This window comes from Patagioenas fasciata, chromosome 3 (assembly GCF_037038585.1).
Source record: "Patagioenas fasciata isolate bPatFas1 chromosome 3, bPatFas1.hap1, whole genome shotgun sequence".
NCBI lineage: Eukaryota > Metazoa > Chordata > Aves > Columbiformes > Columbidae > Patagioenas > Patagioenas fasciata.
Genome location: NC_092522.1, coordinates 100470420 through 100489995, shown reverse-complemented (window position 1 = coordinate 100489995; position 19576 = coordinate 100470420). Strand labels below are relative to the sequence as shown.

The following is a 19576-nucleotide window of genomic DNA, read 5'->3' as shown; positions in this document are numbered from 1 at the left end:
TCACCGTCCTCTTTAAACAAGAGACACTTTTAAAGAAAACAACTACTGGAGGAAAAAGAAGTGCCTCCAACATGATTGGACCCCCTCCTTGTCTGCCGGCTCACAGTTGGTGGTTTTGCCCTGACGGTACCTGGCTGGCAGCCCCTGGTGCCTCCATGGCACACGGCCATATCCACTGTGAAGTCAGGGGCATTGCCGAAGGAGAAGACAATTTAACCTGGTAGTTTCTGATCTCTAAAAGTAGAGACAGTTCACCTAGCTGCCTCTCAGCAACCCCTTTCCCTCCAATTCAGAATCAGAAGATCGTAACCTGAAGAACCTTACTAGGCTTGTAATTCCTTCTTTTTCCATTTTGACACGGTGAAATGAAAAGTGCCACATTTGGAAACACAGGATTGCAAAAAAGTGTATGTTTGCTTCGTTTTTAAAATTTTCAACTCAGTATCACACTGAAATTTTTTGAATTACAGGCATTAGAAGAGCCAACGAAGACTGCTAGTGTGACTGAAGGCACTGCTTTGGACACCCATTCAGAGGTAATACTGTTATATCTCTTTCAAATCTCTATTTGAAATCAAAAAGCAAAGGCTAATGGAATGATATCTCCTTGTTTTTCAGATGTGCTCCCCTGCCCAGCTCAGACAACAAACAGAAGAGCTGTGTGCTGTCATTGATCAAGTGCTGCAGGATCCATTGACTATGGTAACCCATCAGTATGTGGGATTGACTTTTTATCTTCCTTTCTTTTTGTCTCTAGTCGTTAATAACTCTGTTCTTTGTTGAAAATAATTTTCCAGCGCCGATGCGAATCTTCTCCAAGTTTTCTGCAGATGAGCACAGAGTCAGATGTTGGCAAGGTAGGTGGGAAAGCCCACTCACACACCAAGGGTTCTTTCTGGGTAGACATTAAGTCAAGCAAAATCACAGTAGAGACTATGGCAACAGAGAGCTGCAGCTGAAAGATGCAGTCTCAGTAGAAATGCCTGGCAGTTTAAAAGACATGGAAGGACAGAACTGTAGTTCTGGAGTTATATTACAAAAGAAAAACTGTTTATTAAGGCTTCAAAGGCTAGCATTCACAAGGAAGAAATCTGACATATCTTGCCTTCCATATTGCACAGTCTCTGGCCATCTCCCAAATTTTGTCCCATCTATGTGCCCTTACTACAGAGGAGGCAATATTTCTAGCTTCAATGATTGGAAACAAATTTCAGAATTCTTTTTTCTTGTTCATTATTGATTTTCAAATAACAGGATAAATTAATTAATCAGTAGATTTACTCTTAAGTGCTGATTTCCTTCTAACCGTAGGCCATCACAGAAGGGGGATGTCTGCCACATCCATTTGCCCTGGATGACTCAGAAACAGATAGTGAGAGGCACAGATACCTTTCTATACTGGAGTTAAATTTCTGTTTTCCCTAAGTTATAATGATGTGCCTTCTCGATTTGTTCACAAGGTGGACTAACCAAGGGAAGAGGGTCCTGTACTCTGTCTGCTACAGGTAATTTAAGTTGCTTGTAGTAGCTATAGGAAAGTCAAAATGGCAGAAATCCAACTGGAAATGGGAGGAAAAGGATATTTGGCAAAGGAACACAGCAAAAAGTTAATACATTAAAAATATCCTGCACAATGTCCAGTCTACCATGCAAAAATAGGACACAGAACCAGTATTCCTGAGCAGCTGAAGACTGTGAGCACCTCAGAATGAGAGAACAAAGTGGTTAAAATAAGGTAAAAGAGAATCATAATCAGATGAAGGCAGTTTCTTGCAAATGTGAGCACAGAAAGGTGCCATTTCAGGTTATTTTGTGAGCAAATGAAACTTAAATTTCATGGGGCAACCAAACCTATGGCTATCTAATAATAAGCATTTTGTTATGAGAGTTCTGAGAGATAATTTAAATGCCATCCTCAATAGAAGTGGTAACACTGATTTTGAGCAGTAAAAAAATGAAATAATATTTTCCACAATGAATAAAACTTTAATGTACCTTATTCTCGTGTATCACATGAATCTTTCTGGAAATCTGAAGTTTAATTGAATTTAAGCAGTTGACAACTTGTCACAATGATTAAAATCTCTTTGAGTTACTCCATAGAGTAACTATTTGCTCTTAACACATCTATTTATTTTGTACAAGGTGTCAACAACACTGCAGAGATCAGCTGGACGTGAAACCAGATATGTAAGTACTTTTATAACTAATCTACATTTTGCATGAAGAAATGTCTAATTGGTTTGCTCTTGCTAGAATATTGAGTGAGTCTGCACAGGCATCTACTCATGACTTAAGAGGTTGATTAATACAGAGAAACAAGTATGTTAAAGAACTGCTAATCGAGACTTGGGATGTCTTTCCCCTGCTGTAAATCCACCATGGCCAAAATCTCTTCAGTGCAGTGTCTACTGATAGTTTTGCCTGTGTGAATGTGATGTTAATTTATTCACATATTTCTTTGTTGTTGTTTGCTTTGAACATGGGGCAGGAGCTCAGGTATTTGGCAAACAGATTGTTAGAGGTGCTGAAGGGTCCATTTGGTTGTATTCAGTCTGCACTGTAGGGCATTTGCTTTGCTAGAAGTCCTTTAGTTCTTACCTATCCATCAGAATTTGGGATTCACCCAAACTTTTCTTTCCAAGGTGTAGAGCTGGCTGAAAACCCTTAGATTAATAGAAACTGTTTTGTTACATATATGCATGTGCCAACATAAAAACAAAATCTCTATGTTGAATAATCTGTTCAATTATTGAAACATTAAACCAAATTAACATTAGAATTCTTACTAGCACACACAGTTACTTTAGATTCCATATTTTACTTACAACTCATCTAGTCATGTGGTGAGAAACCTCTGCTTACTATTCATCATTCAGCATTTCTATTGAACCTCAAATCAAAGCAGTGCTGGCAAAGCAATAGAGGACTTCCAGTTTCATGCCAACAGAATGCTTGAATGATCAATTCAATTTCACTTCTTGAATGTGGAGACATGCAGATTTTATTGCATACTGTAATTTTTACTTGACAGATTGAGCTGGCTCATACTAACTAGAAAGGAAATTGGAAGAGAACTTTTTAATGAAACAGAAGAGTGTGTTTCAGAGGCAGTCTGTGAGAATAGAGCATATTTAATATCACTCCAGTGCAGATCTCCAGCTCCTAGAATTATGACTGTCGAATACCATAAATTCAGAAATGCAACTTATATACATATGGATACAGTTAGGTTTTCTTTACTAGCATAGAAAATCATCCTTCTAAACCCTACCTTACCAGTCTCCCCTGGAACTTTCTAGATAAATGAAACAAATAAATATTTAAAAATATGTTTGTGAATAGACATGAAACTGAGAAGTGAAAAAATGAGGGAATGTGAAGCAGCTAAAAATGCACACAGACATGCACTAATAAGTAGTGCTTTTCTTCATCTGTGGTCTGCTGTGCTTATATACATTTCAGGTAACTCCTTTGAAATGAGATTTACTCTTCAATTGCATCACTGAAGTGAGAAAATTTAATTCCAGCAGTTTGTATCTGCAGATTGTTCTGAAGTGCCTTGGTGTCTCTAAGCTCAGCATGAGACTGATCATCATACTTGCTTTGTAGCATGAAAGAGAGCTCCTAGTGTATAAGTAACCACTAGTAAAACCTCTAGTTTACTCCGCCAGTGGCACACAATGTACTTCTTGTAGATTTAGTGCTAAACTACAGCTGTCGCTCTGTGGGTGGGAAGGTTTCCTCCACCAGAGGCTGTGTTCAAAGATGTGAGTGCTCTCAGTGAGGAGCACAGTCCTCCACCGTGACTCATGGTGATGTTCTCGCCACTGAGAGAGGAGTAGAACCAACAGGTCCAGTAAGTCATTAAACATCTCCGTTTAACACTTGGGAGACCACACCTGGAGTCCTGTGATCAAACCTCTGCAAGGTCTTTGTCATGGAAGAACAAGGTAAGAATATGGTCTTCCACCTCCAAATGTGCTGAAATTGTTTTTCTACTTGAAACTGTAAGAAGGAATAGTTGAGTCAACAAAAATCCAAGTGTAGTGGTCTTTCTACAGAGGTTGCAGGCTGTCATGGCAGTCTTATACTATAGCTATTGCATCTAACCGTTGTATCTAGTACCCTTTTTACCACCATACAGAAGAATATTCACATTTTAGAGTCTCAAGGCCTGCAAATCACATCTATTATACATCAAGGAAGGTTATGTTATCTGTACAGAATCAGTGTGTTATCCAGAGGAAGTCTTACAGAGTTTGAAGTAGCTGATAACCAGAAATCCTGAACCTTGCCACAGCGTAGGCAAAAAAAACATGTGGCACATGATTATTTCACATAGAAATACAAACACTTTGCATTTAGCACATTTACCCTGTATCTTGAAAACAAGGCTTCTGCTGTTTAGTGTATACTCAGAAAAACTGTAATACTTGAGTAGGATTGTTCTGTTTTTCATAATGTGGAGTCAGAAGGATGAGAAGGTTGGACTAATCTCCCCGTAGAATTGTTAGTGTTAATAACATTGATGCTGCAAATTAACTGATACAAGCAGATTCAGAAATGTCAGGGTTTCAATATCAGATCAAGATGCAAATTGAAATGTTGTTGCACTTAGAAAAAAGTATCCCTAAAACTTTAACAACAGGCATTCATATTTAATTATACCTAGAGACAAAATGGAAAAGACAATCTTATAACTTACCAATTGAACATCACTGCATCAGTGGTAAAAGCTTCTGTACTTAAGCATACTACTGTCCATATATTTTTTCCTTCTCCTAAAACAGCCCTCAGAAAAATACAAGTGAAATGTTGAATGAGAATGCATAATTCTGTCATTCAGGAACCATTAACAGTGAAACAGTGAAACATCATCAGTAAAAAACCTTATCCTTTTGGATTTTTCTTCTGTCATAACTATAATAAGTATGATATTGTATGTAATACTGTATATATTTATGTTTTTTGCAGGCCAACCTTTACAAATCAGCACCTGTGATGACAGAGAGTCAGCTGGTATGTAATGCACAGCTGTGTTATGCTGCTTTTCAAAATTTGCATAAGCACAAAATCTAAAGTAATTATTATTTACTTTATTAGACTCTGAAGGAAGTTTCAGTCAATATCCTCCTACAAAGCTGTATTGCTTCTACAGAGCTACATTGCTTCCTTCTGTACTGAATACACAGCTGGTTTAAGTAACTGTAAATTGTGACACTACTTGTAAATGCATGGACCAAATGACAAACTACAGTCTTGCTGAATCTTGAGATTATGACTACTACAGAGTCTATTGCTGGTTCTTGGACCCTTTCAATTTCTATGATTTTATTTATATCCAAAAATGTTCTGGCATCTATTTTCTTCTTACACACCGGTTTAAATCAAAGATGGCTTAACAAGCGAAAAACAAGGGTAAAAAGCAGATAAAGAAAGGGAGATTATGAGTTAGATGTTAATTTTAGCTCTGACCACAATTAGATGCTGTTGGAGTCAAACTTTCTGAAGAAGAGTCAGGAGAAAGGTCATGGAGCCTGTCCAGGTGTCAGTGACCACTTGTGAATACTTAGGGAAAAAATGAGGTGTGGATATTTCCACCACTGTATTTCAGCTAATGGAACTTTAGGGACTTCTTGAATCAATTTCTAATGTTTAGTAAAATTTTATCGCTTCCTTTTTCATTATTTTTTTCCAGTTGCTTTTTGAATCTTGTTATACTTTGGTCTCTATAACATTCTGTAGCAACAGGGTTTATTTTAAAATAATACATCATGTGAAATAGTACTTTATTTCCTTGTTTTAAACCTAATGCTTGACCTCAGTTCTTGTACTGAAACAGTAAATAATTTTTCTTTCTTCACTTTCTAAATAATACTAAAGATTTTCTGGATATTAACTGTAATACCCTATCAGTCCACTCTTTTTCATATAGAAAAGTCAAAATTGCTTACTCAGTCTTTGAGAAGTATGGATATCATCCCATATCTTTATGGAACCTTGTTGCCCTTTACTATATCTTTCTTAGGTTTTTGGTTTGAGATTAGGAGACTAAAACCACAAACTGCTCTTGTCTAGCTCTTAACACGGCACTTTGTATTCACATGATGATGCAATAAGGTTCTTTATTGTTATTTCTATTCCTTTCTTAGCAATTCCTAGTAGTTTATTTAGTTCTTGTCTTGAGCAGTAAGCCAATGTTTGTAAATAATGGTGTGCAATAAATCCAAGATACATTTCCTGAGTAGTGAGAAGTAGTGTCTGAGCTAACTGGTTCAACACTGCACGAATAAACCTAGGATGCAGCTTAGTTTTTCTCTGTGAAATGTATCAATGTTGAATTAATTTAAGTCTCATCTGCCTTTTTATAATTCATTCACTCAGTATTGTAAGATCTATCTGCAACTCTTCGCACTGATATTTTGTTTTTACTACCCTGAATGATTCAGTATTACCAGCAAACTTTGTCACTTTACTAGCCACTTTTTTCTAGTTGATGAAAATCCATAATTCAAAGCCTGTATTGAAGAGCACACCTCTGAGGAACTCTGTGACTTTGTCCACTGCGAAATTTGAACATTCTTTCCGACCTTTTCCTTCCTATCTATTAACTAGTCCGTAAGAAATATTCACTTTTACTCTGTAGCAGTTTCATTTCCTTAGTAGACCCTGCTGAAAGACCTTCACCAAAGGTCTTTGGAAATCCATGTGCAGCAGGCCTGCATGTCCACTGAACTTTATAATCTGTGATGAAGCCTCATTTCATTATCCCTAGTCATGCATTTAGGGAGCTGGTGGGAAGAAAAAATCCAAACACTGAGCCTCATGTAAGATGGTCTGTTTATTCCTACTTGGTTTCATCTAATGAGTGCTCCTAGATGCCAAAAGATTCTCATATTGCTAGTTTAAACGTAACCTTCATCTGCTGTTTCAGTCAGTTTTCTTGCATCCTTGACTCTTAAATAACTGTAGAAGATTTATCAGGCCCTTTCAAAAGCCATTCCCTATTATTTGTCTGTGTATATACTAATTCTGTTCTTTAGTATATCTTTTCCTACTACTTTGCACAGTTTGAAATGTGACACATGGTGATTTGTGATTCCTGGTGCCCTTTAGGATCCTGTAGTAAAACCTGCCCCATAGTTGGTCACTTCTCATTCTTCTGGTGCTGGTCATGTCAGAAGAAATAAATTAAATACCACATTTCATAGTGTGGCAATTTCATGCTGGAATTGCTTTATACTTTTATTTACTCCTTGCACTTCATCTGCTCATTCTATTGTTTTATTCTCAAACCTGTCTTGTTAACACTGAACTCGAGAAAGTTCCTCCAGATTGTTCCTTTGCTGGACTTAGAACTGCCCTCAGTCTTCCTGTAAGTAAAGCTGAAGTGAGGAATTAATTTTCAGCCCTGGTCTCTTCTTCATGCATCTCTTTCATGTCTTGGATATATCCAGTGGTTTCATAGACTTCTAGTTGTAAGGGGATTTAGCAAATTTATTCTTGTCAAAGTTTTCCTTGACATTTTTATATTGTGGGCTAGATTTTTTTTTCCTCTATGTGATATTTGAATAGGAATTTGTGTCTTTGGAGACTTTTCTTCCTTATTCTTTTTTTTTTCTTTTTTTTTTCTTTTTTTTTTTTTTTTTTCCCCACGCCTTTGCACTGTTCTTTGAACATCACAGAATTTATTGATCTCTTAAATCATTTTTATAAGCTGATGCACAGCTTTTCTGAAATGTTACTGTCTTAAGCAGTATTCGGGTCACTTATAACCATTTCATCTGTCTGGTAGCTCCTTTGATTTTTTTCCTCTTTTTTATCGCTACTTTAATTATTTAACTATCTGTTTTATTTCACTTGTTTTAAGTTGCATTCACAACAGTGGAATTCTTTTGCATGTTTTTGTTCCTACAGCAAGAGTGTCTCTGAGCACGCTGTGATCTCTATTCATGAATAATTCTTCAGTAGTAACATTTTGACTTAGCAATTTTGCAGGATTTATGATCAGCTAATTACTTTTTCTCTTGTGGCATCTCTGACTAACTATACGAGGCTGATTATTTATGGTGACCAGATATGTTGTCTCTATACCTCTCAACTATGTGACTTTTATCCAATGGACAGGTAAAGCATTGGGCATGCCACTGTGACTCTCATCAACAGATTTTCTACTCTTTCAAAAGATGGCTATGAATAACTCGTGATAACAAAGTGCAAAGCCATACCCAGCACACCAATACCACACACAATGTTGCCATTATCATTAACGATAAGCAAATACGGCAAAATTCACATGGGACCGGTCTTACTTAACTTGGTAGCATTTTCCTAAGTTCATTTGGTTCACACATTTTGATGTTGCAACAGTAATTCATGGTTTTCAGGTGGAAGGATTTATCAAAAGATAGTAAGAAAAGAGTGGGAAGGGACTCATAGATTAGAACAAATACATAATGATAATTCTGTATTTTGTGAGCAAATTTAAGTGATAGAAACAACACAGTGCAGTTTGTTGTGTGAAAAGGACTGTGGACAGGAGTTGTAGGAACTCAAGGCTAGACAGAAGATGAGTTCAAGCATCTGAAGAAAGAAAAGCATTAGAGAAAAACAGATAACAATCCTCATGGTCTAGGCCAGGAGTTGAAACTGGAGTGTTCTGATTAATATCTAGACATATTTTTGCAGCTTTCTTGTTCCAGAATGTTTTTGTTGTGACTTGGCAGCTTCAATTATTTTTTTCTCTGATTCATTAATTTTAAAGCCAACATATTACTGAGGTTCCTGTATTTCCCACATTTAATGCTGTTGAGCCCAAGGCTCTATGAAATAAATTAAACCATGATTGAGAATATGACACCTCAAGAATTACAGCGTGATTGATTTAAGTAGTAGTAAATTCAGCATCTTTTAAGACCCATTTCAGGTCAGAATGGCATCCAATATAGCACAGTTGTCAGGTCAAATATTAAATCAGGGGTTGTGGGTATATCTGTCAACCCAAAATGATTTCATGGCCTTTGAGTACTAATGATTGGCTTCTGGAAGACAGTCCTTCCCAGGGCTCTATGCCCATAATTTCTGAAGCACCAAATTGCAGTGCTGCTGAGGAAAATGTGAATGAAATGCGCTGAAAGAGTTGCTTGAAGAAAGAGAAGGATGCAGAGAGGGAAGCAGAAAGCAGCGCCAGTGCTAAGGGCTTGGTCTTACTCCCCTCCCTGCCACCAGCCTGGGCATCAAGCAGTGCCTGGGCAAACCTACTCCCTTTTCTGCTCCCAAACTTGCAACCTTGCTCCTCTGCTGGCCCCAGAACAGCATCAGAGGTGAGTGCCTCCTCCACATTGCTCTCACTGTGGGTCTGTCCCTTTTATCCAGCTGTTGTGAAAAAGACACATCCTTGTACTGTGAGTTGAATGGAAAAGGACTAAATACATTCATTTTAGTCTTGGCTTAGTTTAGCACAGAGCCAGTGGAAATCATAATATCGTAATATCAGACATGTGATTGAAAATTCAGATCTTTCCTGAAATGTGAATATTTCAGTGTGAACAAAAGACAACTTGAATTTCAAACAGGTCACTGTTATTGTTCTCTGTGCTCTGATGCAAGACCTGCTGCTGCTTCAGCATGGAGATGGAGAAAATAATCATCTTTCCTTTCTAGGCTTTTCAGCAAGTTCAGTGATTTACTATTTAGCTGGAGGAAGAGGAAATCCTCTTAACCACAGCTATATGCCTCCACACCTTCAAATGTACAAAAGAAGATCTTCATTGTAGACTGATATGCTGCCTGGAATAATTTATTGCGTTTTTCCAACTGTAAGGCCTCTATAAGGGAAAATAAACTAATATGTTCAGCAACACATTTCCATTTGTGAAGACTAATTTGTGGCAGAAAATAAATAGAAGGGCAATATTTTAGGGTAATTCACAGTTCAACTAGACAAATGCTCTATGCTTGTATTATTAGGGCAAAAGCATCTTTTTGCTGACAGTGGAAACTGCACTGCTTCTTCATGACAAGGGAACCAGTTCCTCACTATCTGAAAGCAGGTGCTTTCCGCCATTTAGAGTCTCTTTAGGTGACTCTGGCTTCTCAGTGCTGACAGAAGGTGACTGCATTGGCTGGGCTGGGCTGTGCTGCAAACTTGCCCCATCTGCCTCAGGGTCCCTTTCCCCAAAACTGATGAGTTTATTGGAAAGGACCAGGAATGGTTTCTCTCTATGAGGGAATTCTTTAGTTACCCCATTTGAAGCAGAAGTCTTCAAAGACCGCAGGAGACTGTTTGTACAGAAAAGTTGGATATAAAGGCTATCCAGGCAGAAAACTCATTGCTTGCTATTCATCAAGTGAGGTCTGATGGACTCAGAGCAGAAAGGAAAGAAAGAAGGCAGCTAGCTCTTCTATCCCAAGGCTAGCTCTCCTGTTTTGTTGTATATTTTTATCTAATCATGTCATATTTTTGTTAGTCATTTGCCTGATTATCTCAGAGGCAGACTGCTTAGAAACAGCATGGCGTCAATAACATATTGAAAAAGCCAAGTCTTTGTTAAACATTCAGAGGCAACTTTCTGGCTTACAGGAAAGCTGTTCAGGTATCCAGAATGACTTAATGTCTGTGTAGTGATACAGAACATTGCAAAGAGTGGTTGCTGTCATTGCTAGGTATCAAATAAAGGTCTGGCCATACATAGTTTGGGGATCTCTGAGTACTCTGGATAAGAGGAAGTGACAGTGACTTGGACAGGAGAAAAAATGGACTCAGAGGATTTTAGGCCTCTGTTGAGAGGAACAGGATTGCAACTGGGACCTAGCTCACCAGTTTCAACAAGATCTCAGGGACAACCAGTATCATAATAACAGTTCAGTCGTCTGGCTTTTGAGGCAAATATCATGCAAGCCTCATTTCCATCAGTCAAAACACCTGCTGCCCCTGAAGAAGAGTGGCTATGTCCATACCATCTACTGAGAGGCACCCTGGCCCAGCCTGTTCTCCTATTTCTGATTGTGTGCTTGCTGACTCGGGCCGAAACCATGCCAGGGAGCATCCTGACACTGGATCCATACAATTGATTGTGAGTCAGCTCTGGAGCTTGTGTCTTGACCCCGTATAATTTGCTAATAGGGCCGTAGCTATATGATGATAGCCCATGGCTACCATAACATTTTTCAGTGCTATTGTGGGAAAATGAACACTTTCATTGGGAAAACTAAGTCTTAGCTTGTTTCTCAGCAGTGTCAGTTGTGCCACCTGCTATCAAAGGAAGAGTTCAAGTTTTTAGTTTTGGATCAAAGATTTTATATTGCCTGTCAGGGAGCTAATAAAGTATTTCAAATCCTGGTTGCTGGCTGATATCTGCCACTCTGTTAGCGGAGTCAGACATAAACATATGACTCAGTTAGCACTTGAGTACATGATGTTGTTTAGAAAAAGCTTCCTTAAAAGCATTTCCACAGTGTGCTTTTGAAAGAGGCTTCTTACATAAGGCATAGCGTATCCTTGATGATTTCAGGTACCTCAATTGTCTTTTAATAGCATGGTTACATGGTATGGAGGAGTGCTAGAAGGCCACAGGTCCTTTATTTGCATAATGATGACTTGATAACAACTGTGGCTTTATTTTTGTATTTACCTTGCTGTTGAAAGCCAGGAGTCTTTCACTTTTACAAACTCTTCTCAGAAATCTCATAGAGGAAGATAAGTATTTTAAGGTGGATCCTAAATGAAATAATAATGAACTGTGGACTATAAATTTATTAAATGAACACTGCAACTTTCACTAACTTGACCTTTGTAATGAAAAAGTTTTTACTGCAACTTAGCAGTTATTACTCTTTAAAAAAAAATTAATATCACCTCATGGCTGATTTTTTGCTTTCAGTTGAATATATTTTTTCTTATTTGATGAAGCAGACGAACGGGCCCTGACCTATGGAAAGGAGGGAGGGGATAAAACACAAAGCTGAGGGAAGATGTTTTGCTGCCTTGGCCTTGCTCTTCCCAGGCACTTCGTGCTCCTTCCCTGTGTCTGCCACCTCCACCTCAGCCCCTGGGCACTGCTCTGTCCTTTCCTGGACAAGACATGGGAATATCTCCTGCCCCCTGCACCCTCCCCTCTGATGGGCACCCATCTTGCCCTGTCCTTGCTGGATGCTTGCTGATTTTATTTTTAGTTGACATGAAAATGTAAACAGCAATCTCAGCTGCATCATTTTAAGCTTACTTTCACAGTAAGCTGCTCTGTCTTTTCCAGAAAGACTGCTTAAGTGTACTGCTCTTGTAAACAGGCAGCACAGTGTTATTAAATGTACACAGTCTAAATCTTATAAATAAATCTAGTGGTGAATCAAGTTTATTCTCTGAATTTTTATACCCTTCTGGGTACTGAGGCTGGTGAGCTGTGACAGCACCTATTTCTCAGTCCTGGCTGGGCACGCTGCCCCTCTGGGCTGCACCCCCAGGAGCAGCTCAGCAGCAGTGCTGTTGTTGTCTGTACCAGTTGTGACAATGACTGCCCATTTGCTTTGGGGTAGCTGTAACAGGGAAGAATATAATTGACTTATTTCAAAGTTTGAATCCAATTGCAGACCCCTCCAGGACTTCAGTACTTACCCAGTTCCAATGAGAATATACACTTTTCTTCTTCTTTTGCTTACTGAACAAGTTGTCTATTTTAAAATTATCTCCTAGCCTCTGTCTAGAGTTCATGCCACAATCCGTCATGTCAGACTTTACTATAAGAATTCTGAAAATCACAGATCTGCTAAACTGACAAATTAATAGTCAATTATTTGGTTGGCTGGTAGCTAACCAAGACATTTTTTCTTGATTAAATAATCCAATTTGTCTGAAATGGGAGGTATCACACATCCATGATGATTAAATTATCCAAAACTGTACTTTGCCAAGTGAACCCTTAAAGACACTGTCAAAATCCAACATGTAATCACTGGCATTTTTCCCCAGAAGTACTTTCCTCTAATGTGTTGTTGCCTGGGTCTAAGTTAACAGCATCACATGTTGCCTTTCCTTGTTTCACAGTTACTGTTTTGAGGATCCCGGGAAGGATTTTGCAGTGTGAAAGCAGACATGTGTCTGTGCATAAAGAGTGACTTCATGTTCTTATCAAGATGCAGCTGAACAGCTAGCAAAGACAGCCAGCAAATCCCACAAACCATAGTCTGACACCCCAGCATCTATTTTTGTGTTAATAACAAATAAATGTCAGTGATGAGGTTCTGTGCATAAAAACAGCTCTTACCATTTTTGTTTGCAATCTTTATTAAAAGTAGGCCAGGCAGCATGAATAATTTTGGTGGTGAAGCGTTATTAATAATTTTTTTAAAAAATCTAGTCAGTGTAGCCCCACTGGAATTGACTTGTCTAATAAATATTCTGTAAATTATAAAGTATTTTATTTTTCTTTCATCTCTTTCTCCTGGGTGTGCTATGGGTCAAGACAAAACCTGGTGTCATTCGTCCTGTGCTGGTGAAAGCGAAGAGTGCACAGCAAAAGGAGGAGCCCTACCAACCCAATCCTTTTAAAAAGTACCTTGAAGAAATCAGAGATCAAGATACTGAGCAGGTGAGTAACTCTCACTCTAAAGTATTTTTTAGCCTCAACTAGATGGGCAGCTGGGTTTTCTACAGGGGCATGTTTTTTGGAGATCTAAAAATCTGTAAGTTGAGGAGAGGACCTTTTAATGATGTATGTAGGAAACACTGTCCAAAAGAAAGTAGAAATCCTGTGTTCTCCTGTCAAGCAGGTGTTTGCATCAGATCTACTAGAAAGTGCTTCCTCCATTTGGGGTCCAGACCTGAATCCTCTCTAAAAAGAAATCAGGACTGCAAGGACTGGGCAAGGTTCACTCTTGCCTCCCCAAGGGAGACTGCAGAGGACTACAGTGATTTTCCCTGTCACTCCCCAGTGTGTAGCTCCCCCAGGTCCGTATTCAGGTGCCTCCACAGCTTGAGGGGACAGCTCTTCTGCCACATGGGAGGGGCATTAATGGGCAGCCCATGGGGCAGCCGAAGTGCTGTCTTCTCCCACAGAGCTATGCATAAAGCCATAGGATCACTTTGAAGAAATACATCTTGAGCTTTGCAGGCTTGTGTGGGACATTATCTCAAACCCCAGATAAATGGTTCTGCCAGAGTGTGCTTGTGTGTGTTATCGTGAATTAAACCTTAACTGGGATACGTAATCTGAGTACCCTTGTAGGAGCTTATTATTAACCTATCCAGTATGTTTGGAATCTTCCAGCTGGAGGGTAGTAAAATGAAGCTAATAGTCCTCATGTCAGACATGATGTGAATGAAATACCTTACTAATTGGTTTTCTTTTACTTCTGTGCCCCTCTCAAATTAGAGAGAGACTTTAGCAATGGCAGTCCTCTCTTTTTCCTTTTTTTAACTGATTTTTTTTGAAGATTTTCATTTTAGTTCTTTCCGTTCTTCCCCATATCTCTAACTTGCTGTAGGGCATAGCCAGTGTTTCTTAAGAGTACTACAGAATTACAACCAGAGGAAGATGTATTTGTACTATTAGTGGATTTCAGCAACACATATGGGTGGCATCAGAAGTTTTCTCATTCTCTAGGTTTCTATAGAATGTACACTTTCTGTAAAACATAAGAAAAAATGAATAAAAGTGATAATTTACAATTTGTCTCTGAACTTTTGAAGTTGACTATGAATATTTTACTTCAGAGGCCACAAGTGAGTTCATAATGAGTTTTTCATGCTGTAACTTCCTGACAAGCTTCTGATGCCAAGGCACTGTGCTGCCATTTGCCTGGGATGAAAGACGAGGAGAACTGACTTTGAGCTGCTGCTGCAGAGTTTCTGGTCAAGGCCACCTCGGCGGGGCCTCTCTGCAAAGGCAGGGGCAGCTCATACCTCTTTCAACAGGTCTGGGCACTGATTCTGCTGGCTGTAGTTTTGCTAATGAAGGAATGATGCAATCACCAAACTTTGTATTTTTTTTGGCAAATACAAACCTGGGGTTATTGCCATACTTTGAAGCTTTCTGACATTTTGAGATAATTGTAAAAACCAGTCAACTTACACATTATATATTACTTATGTTACTACCTTATATATTACTCATGATGCATATTACTGAAGGACTGAGGACCTAATAAGTCCATGAATAAATGTGGTTGTCATAATCGAAGCCAAAATTATTTAATATAAAAGCTATGTATTAAACTAAACAAATAGTAAACTGAATTTGATAGATGGAAAAGTTAAATTCACAATGAGTGTGCTCAGTTTTGCTTCTTTTATTTAAAGATCAATGTCATATTCTGTAAAATACTAATAAATAAGTATTTTATCCTAACCTAGGAAATACCAGAGGTTGCTGTAAAATACTTGCTATTTTGGGAGATCTCTATCAGGACATCTTTGTTCTGAAAAAGGAAGTACTTTGACCTGTAGTTGGATGGATTCACTGACTTAAATTGTTTGTTTGTTTGTTTGTTTTTGTGTGAGAAATGGCTATATGATTCTACTGGTGGTCTAATACAACAATTGATAGCATGATAATAGCCATATCTGTGGAAAACAGCAAACTACTGAACATGACAGCGTATGCTTATGATTTCAGCTTTTGCCTCTCAAAGTAGGTTATGGGACTGATGTAAGTCCCTTGCGAGTGGAGGAGACTTGAGTGACCACATGAGGATGTTTGCAATCTTACAGTAACTGTGAAACTCTCCTGAGGGATTTTAGTGTCTGTAAATGTGCTGTGGCTCTGCCTGTGGAATCAGGCTCACTGGTCAGACAACAGCTTGAAAATTGCAGTGGTTGTCCCTACCACAGGGTTGTTAATCTGTAAGGACACTCATCCTCCCTCTTCACCCTCTCTCAGTAGTTGGCATTTTTGGCTGCACAGCAGTTGGCTTCCTAAGAGTGGGAGGTGTTCCCACAAATATTACCCCTAAATCAGATAAATTGGTTGCTTTCATGGGATATGAGAGCTGTGAATTAAAACTAAGAGACTAGCAGCTAGGCTTTCTGCAGAAGAGCTGATGCTAGTCCACTTGTCCTCAAATAAGAACTTAGCAGGCATCTACTGTGACTGAAGGGCAGAACTGTTTATAGTGTTGCTGATTTTCCCTGATTTTCTTTGGAGATTTTCCAAGTCCTGCTGGGAGGTTCAGCTCTCACGTTTCTGTTCTCTTCCTCCTTCTGCATTTTCCTTTCTTTCTAATACCATTGCCAGCAACACCCTCCCTGGGTAATGTTGCTGTTCCTCCTTCACCCAGCCCATCTTGAAAGGACAGACCTTTTCAGACTGCATCTTCAAGCCTGGTACAGAGCAAATGAGGTTCCAGGTGGCATCAGCTTTATTAATGTCTCTCTTTTGATTTTTCTTAGACTTCTGCAGTACCTCCCCTCCCTGCCAAACCTCCCACTGTGACACTGGGCACTCGTGACTATGTGGGTGACATTCAGTTTGAGACATAATGATGCAGCCAGCCATAACTGCTGACCTTCAAGCTCATGTCCTTGTGTTGAGCACACTTTTTTTTTTTTTTTTGTTCGCAACAGAGAGTATTTTGTTTGTTTTTTGCTTCATTAAAGCAATATCCCTTTGTGGAAAAGGCTGTTTTAACAGGCAGCTGTTGTCATGCACATAGTTCAAAGAAATATTTTTAATTATTAATTTATATATCTTATTGCACTGCGTGTGTTGAATTATAGTGTTGGAAGTGAGAAAATACTAATATATTGTTTTACTTTGAATGAACTTTGATGTTAGCAACCTTGAAATGGTATGTCATTATTTTCCTAGGCCAAGAGACAAAAAGAGATTCATAAATTAGTAAAGACCATCTGAAAATTATGTAGCTCAGCTCTTTTTTATCTGTGTTTTGAGTATGCTATATATAGATTGACATTGTTTTGCCAATAAAATTTACAAACCAGGGAAAAATCCCATTTTATTATTTTGGCATTTTCTTAGATTAGTTTATGCTATCCATTTTTTGGCTCTTCAGTGGATAACTCTCCATCAAACATTTGTTACAGACAGTCTGTAGTATTTCTGAGGTTCCAGTCTGACAGAATTAAGCTTCCCACATTTTTAGATAGCCTTACTGGAGAAGGAAATTTCCCCATCATAAGAAAGATTTTTTTTCCTTTTCCTAGTACATTTCAGTGAAGTTTCAGGAATTTTGCAACTGTGCTCCTATTTGTTCAAAAGAGCACCACAAAACATACTGAAAATATAACATATGTAACTCATGAGCAGTGGTAATGTGATGGCTTCATGAAAATTTTCAATTAAAACTGAGGAAATAGAACTTTTTTAGGGAAAAAGTGGGGCATTTTTTTACACAGTAATAAGAAAACTCATAACGAAGTTGGAGAACTTACGTGTTTACAAACAGTTATTAATAAGCATGTACATAGGCTCTTTGTCATGAAAAAAAACCAAACCACTTTGAACAATGGAAGAACAAGATGAGGATAAACTATATGGATATTAGTTATACTTGGCATGAAGCTGTGAGTCCACTTTGCCCAGGTTTATCATGAATAGAGGTAGGGATGGTGCCTTGGAGGAGGAATGGAAAGAAGCAAGGTCAGTGTGAAGCGGCTGTTGCCTGGTCCCCTTCCAGCTGCTCTCACCACTGCCAGGCTCTGATCTGCTCCTTTGCTCCCGCTCACCCTTTTGGTGAGCAGGACATTAACTTCTGCTGGAACTAATCGCAGCTCTTGTCACAAATTTTCTCGGTCTTGAGCTAAAAGACACAGCATACAGGGGAGTTTCTGGTCTAGACTCAGCCAGCCAAGACAGTGAGAATTCAGGGTGTATGGTGTTAACAGCCTTGGCAAAACTCAAGCACGAGGTTTGTGGCAAAAGCTGGGTATGTCTCCTTGACTCTAGCTCAAGTATTTTATTTATTTTTTTTTTTAACAAGATTTTTTCCTTTAGCTGCAAAAAGCACATATGGAATTTTTTTTGTTGTTGTATTTTTGTTTGTTTGCTTGTTTGTTTGTGGTTAACTTGAAACACTATTAACTGCTGACGGTTTGCAGTAGTGAAATATATTGTGTTCACCTTCACTGGTTTAACTCTTAACGGCTTGTTAGAGTCTTGTTAAAAAGTCTGAAGCGGTCCTACTAGTGCATAGATAAGGCAGACTTTCTTTTGTACCTCTCAGACACTATTTGTATATTGGTTTTGCTTCCAATTCACCCTCTCAGAAAACATGACCATTTCATCCTAGCACAAGATCCTTCTGGGCTTTTGCTGTCGTGAGAATGTGAGTTGAGCTGCAGGAGGAAGATGCACTGGAACCCAGTGCATCCTACAGCAGATGTTTGTGTGCGTACTTTCATGCTGATGAAAGTGCTTAGTGTAAAGCAATTGCCTTGGCATGAAGGTAGGGTATCTTTCCTAGTTAACCATCAAACCCTTTGAAATGTAAAAAAAAAAGGTGTAAGACAAGCACTCTGCTTTCTGTCCAAAGCTGCTTTTTCTCATGCATTAATCTCTTTCTGTTTGCCTTTTTTTTTTTCCCCCCATAGGAGACTGGTCTCCCACACCCTCTGCATCCAACTAAAATGATCCCTCCAACTAAGTCCCCTTTGCGTCCTTCGTCCGTCTCTCTCACTGACTATCTAAACCCCGGACCTTTCAGCCACTTGTCTTCCATCGTGTGTGATTTTCACGAGAATCCTTATAGCCCTTACAGCCACAACTCTTTGTACAATAAGGTGAGCATCGAGTGTGGTGTGATTCAAGAGCTTTCTCAGGCTTTAATCCTTTTAACTCTAGGCTAAATTCAGCTGAGTCATTAGGATTCAGTGCCAGTGGGTGCTCTGGGAGATGCATCTTAGACAAGACCATATATCTCCAATGTCCCTGGAGATATTGCTTTTCCTTCCCTTGGCATAGTTCATGTCAGGGCTTGCTACCTCCAGACCAGCTAGGACAAGGGTCACACCAGTCTTCATTCAAACCATTTGTTCTCTAAGGGAGGAATTATCTATTTTATTCGTCATTCTCAGATTACTTTTAACATTTACCCAAACTAAAGTAATGGGCTAGTTCTTTTTCCTTGGGAACTGAGGAAAGGGAGGTTAACATGAAAGAAATATAGGCGTTTCGAGAGACATTTGTCATGCTGGCAAGCAGTTGTCTCTTGCCAAAGCAAAGGGAATTGCACCCTTGCTGGCATCAGTGTCCTTTTTGAAATGGCGGTGAAAAAGTTAGATAAAATCTCTGTAGTCAAATGTGACAGGTGACAGGGCTGGTAATGAGCTTTGTTGAGATGAAAACGGGGCCCTAAGTCTTCATTACTCTTTTTGAAGAGTAGCCAGCACAAGGTATCTACCATACCTCAAGAGAGCCCCTTTCTGCTGTTAAAAAAGCATCAGTTGTGGAAGTCCATAGAAGATGCTGTTTGAACCACTTAGATGCATCCCTCCCATGTCCTCTTTTTCTAACACAGAATTTGGCTGCAAATGCTGAAACCTTGATGCCAGGAGAGATAATCTTACTCTGAGATGTACAGTGTACTTGATTTGGGATGCAAGAGGTTAAAACATGGGCAT

At 38.9% G+C, this 19576-nt stretch overlaps 1 protein-coding gene across 7 annotated transcripts in view; it reads left to right on the top strand.

Annotated features, from left to right (window-relative positions):
• Positions 1–19576, top strand: part of MLIP (muscular LMNA interacting protein) — a 107586-nt gene that overhangs the window by 67730 nt on the left and 20280 nt on the right. For 5 of the 7 annotated variants that reach the window (XM_065833901.2, XM_065833900.2, XM_071806982.1 and 2 more), the window contains 7 exons: positions 471–536; positions 619–702; positions 798–857; positions 2146–2190; positions 4978–5022; positions 13464–13589; positions 18548–18736. In XM_065833901.2, coding sequence (XP_065689973.2) covers positions 471–536; positions 619–702; positions 798–857; positions 2146–2190; positions 4978–5022; positions 13464–13589; positions 18548–18736 — 615 coding nt within the window. Of the gene's footprint in view, positions 1–470; positions 537–618; positions 703–797; positions 858–2145; positions 2191–4977; positions 5023–13463; positions 13590–18547; positions 18737–19576 lie in introns of those variants that run through there. The other 2 variants (XM_071806983.1, XR_011738489.1) reach the window with 2 other exon arrangements.